Here is a 12,903-nt window from a genome sequence, read left to right as displayed (position 1 = left end):
TGTTGAGTTTCAGGGTCCAGCTGGCACATGGGCAGTCTAGAGATTCAAGTCTCCTGGGTATGGGCCATCTGTAGCACCAACCACAGGTTCAGTAAAAGTGACAGAAGAGGCATGTGTAGGAAAGTCACATCTGAGTCCAGCTCCATCACACTCAGGAGCACAAATTCCAAAGTAGGGCCCTCTGACATGGCACAGAGCTCCAGATACATCTGCCATGATTATATACCCTGTGGATCTCTGTAGTCTTCAGGAGAACCAGTACCTAGGGTTGTATCTACTTTGGCTTTTTCTGGGGTCCTGCTGAGATGTGCCTAAGCGCAACCCTCTGATGACCTCCCGACTCTTTTTGGAAAACTCTTAGCCAAATAAACTCATTTCTCTTTGCCATTTTCCCCTTTTATTCAAGGTCAAAGAGCAGTTTTTAACATTTGATCCAACAGGCTGAGATATTCTGCTTGTCTGAGTTGACCCTTTTATTCGAGGTCTCTTTCTAGTTGCTTTGCCAGTTAGTGATTGGTAGTAATCCCTTGGCGTCAGGGAGGCTCATCCCCAGGAGTCATGTCCCATGTTGGGGGGAAGGTAATGCATTTACAGACTGAGTTTGGCTTAGAGAGTGGCCACATTTGAGCAACATGGAGGTTCTCAGGAGGAATATGGGGGAATATGACAGAGCTCCCCTGGATGGGGACTCAGCATTCCCTCAGTTGATGTTTGTAACTATACCTACTATAAAAATACCCAACATATATCCTAACATATTTATGTTCCCTATATACATGCCCTGGAGAAGTACCCCCACTCATGTACCCCCCATCAATAACACGCCACACAAAAGTTCCTCCCCTGCCATAGTTGAACCTCTCTGTGTTCCTAAACTTCTTCAACAATGAATCCTAATATATTGCCAAATTCAATTAATAGGAAATTGAAATACAGTGGTGGATTTAAAGTTTAGAAATAGAATACATAGTAATTTAGAAATACTAAAATAAAGTAAAAATAAATTGGTGTATTAATAAAATGAAAAATATTATAAAGCTTTGTTTCTAACGTTTTGCCTTTCATCACTGTAATAGGTGTTGCCCTGCATGTACAGTGGCAAGGCACTTTCATTTCTTCCTCAGTGTTTACATCCTTTTTTTTTTTTTTCTGATTTTTAATTTTGTCTTCAAAAAAGTTTTAGAGCACAGTAATTCACATACACAATATAGGGAGTCCCAGATATCCAACATCAAACCCTTTTCCCCTTTCCCCAGCAATGATCTTTTTACATGTTCATGTTATATTTGCTGCAGCTGATGTACAAATTTTGAAATATAGCTATCAAACATGGTTCCATTTTGGTTTACATTATTTATATTTTAGACTGTACAAATTTCTAAATTTTTAGTTTCCTTATGTTTTACATTATAGTTTACATTTTAGTTTGTAGACTTTTATACACTTTAAATGTAAGTTGACACGTCCATCATTGCATGGTCTTGTGGAGCACTTCCATTGCCCCCAGTTGCCCTGCTTGCATCCATGCTATACCTCTCTCCCCCTCCCCTCAGGGCACACCATGACACTCAGTTGTTATTACTTGAGGAACCAGGTTTACAGATACTGCAACAATGCTGAGGGCTTGACATACTAGACTGCCCTAACTAATTGGGAGCCAGCGATCTCTCAAGATACACAATTTCCTCTCTTTGGGAACATCAGGTTTTCCCAGGATGTGGGTACTCCTTCACACTCATCGTATAGGTCTCCAACCAATGATATAACACACTATGATAAAATGAGCACTCACATACTCCCTAGAAGCTAGCCCCTGTACCAGATACTCCCCCCTTAAGTACCTTAAACACTTGATCCTTCCTTATTATATTTTCTAAAGAGCTTTCTCAATAGTATAGTTTCAACCATATACTTGACATTCTCCCCTATTCAATGGTTCCCCCCAGCCCTCCCTCCAATTCCTTGGATCATCCAACCCATCCTCCCAACCCTAGCCCCCCTCAAGCCCACAAAGCCCCACCCAGAGGTATCTGTATGCCCCCATCTTATCCCTTCCCAAATACTTACCTCCAGCTTATCATAGACTTCACCCATGTAGGCATTAGCTCGCAACCTTCCTATCCCTTCCCTGTATAAATACTTACCTCCAGCTTATCATAGACTTCACCCATGTAGGCATCAGCTCGCAACCTTCCTCTCCCCCACACATTCCTTTAAGCCTACCTTCCAGTCTCTAGCTCTCTGAGACAGCTTGGTTTGCTTGTTTCATATCAGAGAGGTCATGTAGTATTTGTCCTTCAATGCCTGGCTTTCTTCACTCAACATAAGGTCCTCAAGATTCATCCATGTTTTCACATGTGTTTGTACTGTATTCCTTCTTATAGCTGAGTAGTATTCCATTGTATGTATATACCACATTTTATTTATCCATTCATCCATTAATGGGCATTTGGGTTGATTCCAACTTTTGGCAATAATGTATAATGCTGCTCTAAACATTGGTGTACATATATCAGTTTGTGTCCTTTTCAGATCTTCTGGGTATATATCCAGCAGTGGAATTATTGCTGAATCATATGGCAAATCTATAGCTGACTTTTTGAGAAACCGCCAAACAGTCCTCCAGAATGGCTGGATCCTTCTACATTCCCACCAAGAGTGGATGAGTGTACCCTTTCCTCCACATCCTCTCCAGCACTTGTAATCTGTTTTTTTTTTTTTTTGATTGTCGCCAGTCTTGTGGGAGTAAGATGGTATCTCATTGTAGTTTTGATTTGCATTTCCCTAATAGCTAGTGATTTTGAACATCTTTTCATGTGCTTTTTAGACATTTTTATTTCTTCTTTGGAGAAGCGTCTGTTCAAATCTTTTTCCCATATTTTAAATGGGTTGTTTATCTTTTTATTTACAAGATATAGGAGTTCTTTATATATGCAGGATATAAGTCTCCTATCAGATATGGTTACCAAATATTTTCTCCCATTGTGTAGGTTCTCTTTTCACTTTCATGACAAACTCCTTTGAGGTGCAAAAGGCTTTAATTTTGAGGAAGTCCCATTTACCTATTTGCTCTTTTACTGCTCGTGCTTTGGGTATGAAGTTCATGACAGCCATTTCCTATTACAAGGTCCTGTAGATACTTCCCTACATTGTTTTCCAGGGTCTTTATGGTCTTGGCTCTTACATTTAGGTCTTTGATCCATCTTGAGTTGATTTTTGTATGAGGTGTGAGATGGTAATCCTCTTTCCTTTTGTATATGGATATCCAATTCTCTAGACACCATTTGTTGAGGAGGCCATTCTCTCCCAGTTGAGTCGGCTTGGTGGCCTTGTCGCATATCAGATGACTGTATATATGAGGATCTGTGTCAGAACTCTCAATTTGATTCCATTGGTTAGTGTGTCTATCCAATACCATGCCGTTTTCACTACTGTAGCTTTGTAGTATGTTTTGAAGTCCGGTAGTGTGATTCCTCCAGTTTCATTTTTCTTTTTCAATATGTCTTGGCTATTCAAGGTCTCTTTCCTTTCCAAATAAATTCCATAGCTAGTTTTTCTAGTTCATTAAGAAATGCTGTGTTGATTTTTATTGGGATTGCATTGAATCTGTAGATCAGTTTTGATAGGATAGACACCTTAATAATATTTAGTCTTCCTATCCATGAACAGGGAATATTCTTCCATTTATTTAGGTCTTCTTTGATTTCCTTGAACAGTTTTGTATAGTTTTCTGTGTATAAATCTTTTACATCTTTGGTTAAATTTATTCATAGGTGTTTGATTTTTTTATTTACTATTGTAAATGGTATTTGTTTCTTGATTTCCTCCTCACATTGCTCATCATCGGTGTACAGAAATGCTACTGATTTTTGCCCATTGATCTTATACCCTGTGACTTTACTGAACTCATTTATAAGTTCCAGAAGCTTTGTTGTAGACTTCTCAGGGCTTTCTGTGTATAGGGTCATATCATCTGCAAATAATGAAATTTTGACTACTTCCTTTCCTATTTGGATTCCTTTTATATCTGGGTCTTGCCTCAGTGCTCGAGAAAGTACTTCTAACACAAGGGGTGATAGTGGGCATCCTTGTCTTGTTCCTGATCTTAGAGGGAAAGATTTTAGGATATCACCATTGTAAATGATGTTAGCTGTAGGTTTTTCATATATACCCTTTATTATGTTCAGAAAGTTTCCTCCTATTCCTATCTTTTGCAGTGTTTTTATCAAGAAAGTGTGCTGTGTTTTGTCAAATGCTTTTTCTGCATCTATAGATATGAGCATGTGATTTTTTTCTTTAATCTGTTTATGTGGTGTATTACATTAATTGATTTTCTTATGTTGAACCATCCTTGCATACCAGGATTAAAGCCCACTTGGTCATGGTATATAATTTATTTAATGTGTTGTTGAATATGATTAGCAAGTATTTTGCTGAGGATTTTCACATCTAGGTTCATTAGAGAGATTGGTCTGTAATTTTCCTTTCCAGTGATGTCTTTGTTTGGCTTTGGTATTAGGGTAATGTTGGCAACATAAAATGAATTAGGCAATGTTCCTTCTATTTCAATTTTTTGGAAGAGTTTAAGCAAAATTGGTGTTATTTCTTTCTGAAATGTTTGGTAGAATTCACCTTTGAAGCCATCTGGCCCAGGGCTCTTCTTAGTTGGGAGGTTTTTAATGACTGATTCTCTCTCCTTACCTGTGATTGGTTTGTTGAGATCATTGATTTCTTCTTTTGTCAATGTAGGCTGCTTATGTGTTTCTAGGAATTTGTCCATTTCCTCTAAATTGTCTTTCTTGTTGGAATACAGTTTTTCAAAATATCCTCTTATGGTAGTCTTTATTTCAGTAGGGTCCGTGGTGATATTACCCTTCTAATTTCTTATTATGTGTATTTGCATCTTCTCTCTTTTTTTCTTTGTTAGTCTAGCTAAGGGTTTGTCAATTTTATTGATCTCAAAGAACCAGCTCTTTGTTTTATTTTTTTGAGTGCTTTTCTATTTCATTTAGTTCTGCTCTGATCTTTGTTATTTCTTTCTTTCTTCTTCCTATGGGGTTAGTTTGTTGTTGTTGTTGTTTTTTACTAATTCCTCCAATTGTGCAGTTCTTCAATTTTAGCTCTGTCTTCTTTCTTGATGTATGAATTCATGGCTATGAATTTCCATCTCACTACAGCTTCTGCTGCATCCCATAAGTTTTGATATGTGGTGTTATCATTTTCATTAGTTTCAAGGTAGTTATTGATTTCTGTTGAGATTTACTCTTTGACCCACTGTTTTTCTAAGAGTGTGTTGTTTAATAACCATATCTTGGTGCCAGATCTGGGCCTCTGGCCCTTGCAGATTTCCAGCTTCACTCCACTGTGGTCAGAGAAATTATTTTGTATGATTTCGATCTTTCTGAATTCATTGAGACTTCCTTTGTGACCTAGCATGTAGCCTGTCTTGGAGAATGATCCATGTGCACTTGAGAAAAATGTATATCCTGCTGTATTTGGGTATAATGTTCTGTATATGTCTATTAGGTCCAGGTCCTCTAATATATTATTCAAAGTCTTTGTTTCTTTATTGATTCTCTTTTGAGATGTTCTGTCCAATGGTGATAGTGGTGTGTTAAAGTCCCCCACTATATTTGTAGAAGCATCTATTCCTTCACTTAGTTTTTCCAGTATTTGCCTCATATATTTGGAAGCACCCTTGTTAGGGGCATAAATGTTTATGATTGTTCTTTCTGCTTCAAAGATTATCCCTTTCACTAATATGTAGTGTCCATCTTTGTCTCTCACAACAGTTTTGCATTTAAAGTCTATTTTGTCTGATATTAATATAGCTACATCTGCCCTTTTTTGGTTATTGTTTGCCTGTAAGATTTTTTTCCAGCCATTCACTTTCAATCTCTTTGAATTCCTGGGTCTAAGATGAGTTTCTTGTAGATAACATATAGATGGCTCATATTTCCTTATCCAGTCTTCCAATCTGTGTCTCTTAACAGGTGAGTTTAATTCATTGACATTTAGTGTTATTACTTTCAGGGAATTACTTACATTAGCTATATTTCTTTGGATTTGTGTTTGTCTTATGTTGTTTGATTTTTTCCCTCTTTTTGTAGTTTTAGTTGTTCTTACACTCTCTTCTAACTCTGTCTCTCCTGTTTGTTTCTTTCCTCCTGCAGAACTCCCTTTAGTATTTCTTGAAGGGCAGGTTTCTTGTTGGCATACTCTCTTAGTTTGTGTTTATCTGTGAATATTTTGAAATGTCCATCAGTTTTGAATGCTAGCTTTGCTGGATAGAGGATTCTTTGTTGGAAATTCTTTTCTTTTAGTACCTTGACTATGTCATACCACTGCCTTCTTGCTTCCATGGTTACAGATGAGAGATCAGCACCTAATCTTATGGAGCCTCCCTTGTATGTGATAATTCTCTTTTCTCTTGCTGCTTTCAGTATTTTCTCTTTGTCTTGTGCATTGGATAATTTGACAAGTATATATCTTGGGGTAGGCCTATTGGGATTTATGCTGTTAGGGGTGCATTGTGCTTCCTGGACATGTATATCCATCTCCCTAAATAAGTTTGTAAGTTTTCAGCCATTTTTTTCCTCCAACACCCCTTCTGTCCCCTTTCCCTTCTCTTCTCCTGGGATGCCTATAATGTGTATGTTTGTGTGTTTTGTGTTGTCATTCAGGTCCCTAAGTCTCTGATGGATTTTTTCTATCTTTTTATCGATTAATTCTACCATCTGGTTCAAATCTGTTATTTGCTGAGAGTGTATTTTTTATTTCTTGGATTGTGCTATTGATCCCCATTATATCCATGATCTTTTTGTGCATGATCACGATTTCTTTTGTATGTTCTCCAAGTGTTTTCTTAATATGCTTCACCTCTTCCTTCACTTCATTGAATTGGTCCATGATACATGTTTTGAGAGCTTTAATCACTCGTTTGATGTTCCACTTCTCTTCCTGGTTTTTAGTTTGTTCATTGGATTGGGCTATATTTTCCTGATTATTGGTATGATCTGTAGTTTTTTGTTGCTGTATGGTCATCATTTTATCTTGTTCATTTTAATTCTGTTGATTATCTCTCTTTGTCTAGTCTTGGGGTTTAATTAGTTGTTTGTGTGTGTGTGTGTTAAGTCTTCTCTCTGTCACTTTTTTCTTCTTATCCTATTCCCTTGTTGTTGGCTAGGTTGCCTAGAAGGAAAATATTAAGTCCAGAGAAAGCAAAAGGGGTAAGAAAAGAACAATATAATAGTAGTATTGATAGTGAATGTTAGCAGAAGAACCATGTGAGATCTAGGAGAATGGATATAGAACTCATGTAAGCTGTGTATTAGTTATAATTGTAAAAAAGTGCAGTACCTATAATGAGATAGTAAACTGAATATGGGGAGGAATATACTGTGAATTAAAAGGTCAGTGTGGTCAGGAGAGACAGAAGAAGAATAGAGAGGACAATAATATAAAGAGTGAATAAATGATAGGAAACAGATTAGAGGTATTAGAGATAAAAAGCCAGAAATATGGGGGGCTGAACAGAGAGAGGTGGACTGTAAGAGAAACAATAAATGATGGAGGAGAGAACGATGTAAAGGAAAGGGGATGGCATTGGTAGCCAAAATCAATACACACAGAAAAGAGAAAATTGAGGATGAGGAAGCACAGCAAATAAGAAATGTTGCCTGCAGCACTAATATAAAAGAAGGAAAAAGAAAGAATGAAGAGAAAAAAAAAAGCAGAGCAAGAAAAAGAGAAGGGCGAAAAAAGAAAAAAAAAAGGGCAGTGCAGGGGGGATAAAGAGGAAGAAAAAACAAGAAAACAAACCAACAAAAAAATGAGACAAGGCCTCAGGCAAAGAATCCTCTTCACAACTGAATAAACTGCTTAGGAGTCTGACCTTCCCCCTTTCTCCCTTCCTCACTTCCCTCTCTCCCAAGGCAGCAGGAAGGCTTCATGAGGGCTCCTGTAGGAAATTCAAATGGGTCCCTGGTGAATCAACTCACCTGAGAAAATAATGTCTCCATTTCTTGAGAGAGCATCCACCGCTTGCCAGGAACCTAATATGCTATTGGAAGCCTGTAAAGCATGTCCTACTGTCCCTCTCCCTTAGGTATGCTACAAGAGGGCTGGTTAATTTTTCTAACTCCTCCTAGACCAAATTTCCTATCCCAGGGCGTTTAGGTAAATTGGGCTCTCTCAGCAGATTCACCTCTCCTCTTTTCCTAGGCTCTCCCCAAGTCAGCTGGTATGCTCCTTCAAACTCAATAAAAAGAGGGGACCAGAAAATTGAACCTGCACTCCTTGGCCCCTCTGCACCTCCCACCTAAACTCTCCCACTCCTGGAGTTAGTCTGCGACTGGAGGGGTAGGGCAATGCCGGATTTCTGGGAGTGCTGGGCTCGGGACACAGAGGCCCAGGAGAATGTGGACTCGGGGTATGTAGGTCTGTGAAACATGGGCCGTGGGTGTTCGGGGACACAGGCTTCAGGTTCACACATTTGGGGAACACCGGGCTTGGAAACTCCACCCCACTACCGGCAGTTCTCAGTGAACTCAGAGCTCTAAGCCCTAGGGGGAAGGGATTTACCTTCCCATGGCTTCCGAATTCAGTGTTAGAAACCCGCAGTTCTACCTTGAGCAAACACCAATTCTGCTGTAGTTTTGCCAGATCTATGTCCAGACATCTCCCGCCCTGCAGGTTCCCAAAACAGCCCATTCTGGCAGGACTCTGTTACCACACACCCGGTCCTTTGTGAGAGAGATGATGATGGAGTGTTTACTCAGATGCCATCTTCACTTTTTAACTGTTTTGTGGAGTTTTGGTGAAGGTGGCTCTTTTGCTAATTGTCCAGAGGAAACACCCTAGAGTATATTATGCTGCCATCTTGGTCAATCAGAAGCCTTGAACTAGTATTTTCAATAAGCTCAGAATTAATAATACCCTCCTTTAAAAGGTACCATGGTTTTTATTTTAATATCATTTTTTATAATTTCATGCAGCATATGTGAATGGCAAACCTAACAGCATGAAAAACTTTTACATATTAATTACTTGTTTTTACTAATCATAATTCCAGACATGACTGGTTAGAGTAAAATGACAGATTACAAGCCTTATTCTATTTATTTTTTATTTATCTTTGGAATAAAATCTAAAACAAAGGGGAAAATCCCTTTTTTTATATTATAATGATTGCCACATAAAATAAAATTTCTTCAATTACATGCATGTCAAGAATTCTTACATTTCAATGCTTTTCTCTAAGCACTTTTTTTCCAGTTTTTTTCAGAAAATCAGCCTAGTTGGACTCTGCCATGGGTTTTCAATGAATACCGAACCATGTGGCACAAATCCTGTAGGATGACCTTCGCCTGTTTAAAAAGAATGAAATGTTACAGGTGAGTTTATTCATTACTATATGTAATAGTAGTTTTGTAATGATTGTATCTAATAAACCTAATTAGTATGTAAAAGCTCATGTGGTTTAAGTTAGCTTTTATTTATTTATTTTTAACTAAATTACTTTCTAGCAATTCTATGTTTGAAAATTTTCAAACTCCCCAAAAAGTTGATAGAGTAGTATATTGTATATCTCGTTATACCCATCATCCAGATACAAATATTTTTAATATGTCAAAAATCATCTGAGGCTTCTTAAGAATTACTCATCATGATCAAGTGGGTTTTATCCCAGGCATGCAAGGGTGGTTAGACACAAGAAAGTCAATTAATGCAAAACACCCCATTAACAGAATGAAGGAAAAAAACTTGCGTGATGATCTCAATCAATGCAGAAAAGGCATTTGACAAAAAACAGCACACTTTCTTGATAAAATTACTTAGAACACTAGAAATAGAAGGAAACTTCCTTAACATGATAAAGGGTATATATGAAATACACAACTAACATTGTACTCAATGGTGAAAATCTGAAAGCTTTCCCACTGAGACTGGGAATAAGACAAGGATGTTCACTGTCACCACTGTTTATATATAGTGCTAGAGGTTATAGCCAGATAATTCAGGCAAAAAAAATAAATAAAAGGTGTTCAGACTGGAAAGAAAGAAGTAAGGGAATCGGATTTGGCTCAACTAATAGAGTGTCCACCTACCATATGGGAGGTCCAGGGTTCAAACTCAGGATCTCCTGACCTGTGTGGTGAGCTGGCCCATGCATAGTGCTGATGCGTGCAAGCAGTGCTGTGCCATGCAGGGGTGTCCCCCATGCAGGGGAGCCCCATGCGCAAGGAGTGCACCCCACAAGGAGAAGCTGCCCTGCATGAAAAAAGCACAGCCTGCCCAGGAGTGGTGCCACATACACGGAGAGCTGATGCAGCAAGATAATGCAACAAAAAGAGACAGATTCCCGGTGCTGCTGACAAGAATGCAAGCAGACACAGAAGAACACACAGCAAGTGGACACAGAGAGCAGACATTGGGGTGGGGGGGGAGAGAAATAAATAAAAAATAAATCTTAAAAAAAAAAAGTAAAACTTTCAGTACTCACAAATGATATGATCCTGTATCTAGAAAGTCCTGAAAAAACCTGCAGCAAAGCTATCAGAGCTAATAAATGAGTTTAGCAGAATGGTAGGATACAAAATTAATATGCAAAAATCAGTAGTATTTCTATACATTAGTAATGAGCACTCAGAGGAGGATGTCAGGGGAAAAAATTCATTTACAATAGTGACTTAAAGAATCAAATATTTAGGAATGAACTCAACCAAGGATGTAAAGGACCTGTATTCAGAAACCTACAAGGCATTGCTAAAAGAAATCAATGAAGACCTAAATAAGTGGAAGTACATTCTGTACTCATGGATTGGGAGACTAAATATTGTTTAGATGTCAGTTCTATACAAATTGATATACAGATTCAGTACAATACCAATAAAAATTCTAGCATCCTTTTAAAAGAAATGAAAAAGGCAATTATTAAATTTATTTGGAAGGATGAGGGGCCCTGAATAGCCAGAAACATCTTAAAAAGGAAAAAAGTTGGAGGACTCTCACTTCCAGACTTTAAATCATACCTAGCTACAGTGGTAAAAACAGCATGGTACTAGTGTAAAGGTCGACACATAGACCAAAGGAACAGAACTGATTGTTCAGAAACAGACCCTCATGGTCAAGTGATTTTTTGACAAGGTTGTCAAGCCTACCCAGCTGGGTCAGAACAGTCTATTCAACATATGGTACTGGGAGAACTAAATATCCATAGCCAAAAGAAAGAAAGAGATCCCCTATCTCACACCTTATACAAAAATTAACTCAAAATGGATCAGTGACCTAAATATAAAAGCTAGAACCATAAAACTCTTAGAAGAAACTGTAGAAAACATCTTCAAGACATGGTGGGAGGTGGTGGTTTCTTAAACCTTACATCCAAAGCATGAGCAACAAAAGAAAAAATGGATAACTGGAACCTCCTCAAACTTAGACACTTTCATGCTTCAAAGGCTTTGTACAATAAGGTGAAAATGCAGCCTATTCAGTGGGAGAAAATATTTGGAAACCACATATCTGATAAGGGTTTGATTTCCATACTATATAAAGAGATCATACAACTCAACAATAAAAGGACAAGAAATCCAATTTAAAAATGGGCAAAAGACTTAAATAGACATTATCCCAAAGAGAATATACAAATGGCCAAAAAAGCACATGAATAAAGGTTCGATATCAGTAGCTGTTAGGGAAATACAAATCAAAACTAGAGTGAGGGAAGCAGATAGGGCTCAAGTGATAGGGCTTCCGCCTACTATATGGGAGAACCTGGGTTTGATCCCTGGAGCGTCCTGATGAAAAAAAGAAGAGAAAGCATGCCTGCGTGGTGAGCCAATGCCCACGTGGTGAGCCAAGTGCCCACATGGTGAGCCTAGTGCCTGTGTGAGTGCCCGCATGGTGAGCGAAGTGCCCACGTGGCAAGCCAAGCGCAGTGAGCCAGTGCCCGTGCAAGTGAGTCATGCAGCAAAATGATGATGCAACAAAAGAGAGACAAAGGGTAGAGTCAAGGTGAAGTGCAGTGGAAACCAGGAACTGAGGCGGCGCAGCTGACAGGGAACCTCTGTCCACATCAGAGGTCCCCAGGATCAAATCCTGGTGAATCTAAGAGGAGGAAAAATGAGAAGACAAAAAGAGGAATAGATACAGAAGATCAACAGTGAAGGGACACATAGCAAAAACAGCAGGGTGGGGGCAGGGGAGGTACGGGGAAAAATAAATCTTTTTAAAAACTAAAACTACAATGAGATATCATCTCACACCTCATAGAATGGTCATTATTAAAAATGCAGAAAAGAATAGTGCTGGAGAGGATGTGGAGAAACAGGAACACTCCTTCACTGTTGATGGGAATGTAGAATGGTGCAGACTCTGTGGAAGACAGTTTGGCTGTTTCTCAGGAAGCTAAATATAGAGCTGCCATATGATCTGGCAATCCCTTTACTAGGAACATATCCAGAAGAACTAAAAACAGGAACATGAACAAAGATTTGCACACCGTTCATCATGACATTATTCATAGTTGCCAAAAGATGGAAACAACCCAAGTATCCATTAGTCTATGAGTGGATAAACAAAATGTGGTATATACTTAAAATGGGATACTGTGCAGCTGTAAGAAGCAGTGAAATTGGGACACATATTAGGACATGGATGAAACTTGAGGATAATATGCTGAGTGAAATAAGCCAGACACAAATGGACAAATACTGTATGGTCTCAATAATATGCACCAGGGAAGCAGATATGGCTCAAGTGATAGAGCTTCCGTCTAACCATATGGGAGGACCTTGGTTTGATCCCTGGGGTGTCCTAGTGAAAAAGAAGAGAAAGCGTGCCTGCACGGTAAGCCAGTGCTCACCCAAGTGCCTGTGTGGTGAGCCAGTGCCCCATACAAGT

The 12,903-nt window shown here is 38.7% G+C and overlaps 1 protein-coding gene across 6 annotated transcripts in view; it reads left to right on the top strand.

Moving 5' to 3' along the window:
* Nucleotides 1–12,903, top strand: part of COQ3 (coenzyme Q3, methyltransferase) — a 54,244-nt gene that overhangs the window by 20,694 nt on the left and 20,647 nt on the right. For 3 of the 6 annotated variants that reach the window (XM_004485080.5, XM_071218606.1, XM_012527307.4), the window contains one exon: nucleotides 9,277–9,395. In XM_004485080.5, coding sequence (XP_004485137.2) covers nucleotides 9,337–9,395 — 59 coding nt within the window. In that variant the 5' untranslated portion in view covers nucleotides 9,277–9,336. Of the gene's footprint in view, nucleotides 1–632; nucleotides 8,108–8,223; nucleotides 8,432–9,276; nucleotides 9,396–12,903 lie in introns of those variants that run through there. The other 3 variants (XM_058307178.2, XM_058307179.2, XM_058307177.1) reach the window with 2 other exon arrangements.

This window comes from Dasypus novemcinctus, chromosome 11 (genome assembly GCF_030445035.2).
Source record: "Dasypus novemcinctus isolate mDasNov1 chromosome 11, mDasNov1.1.hap2, whole genome shotgun sequence".
Lineage (NCBI taxonomy): Eukaryota > Metazoa > Chordata > Mammalia > Cingulata > Dasypodidae > Dasypus > Dasypus novemcinctus.
Note: the sequence above shows the minus strand (reverse complement) of the source record. Positions and strands in the feature narration are given on the sequence as shown.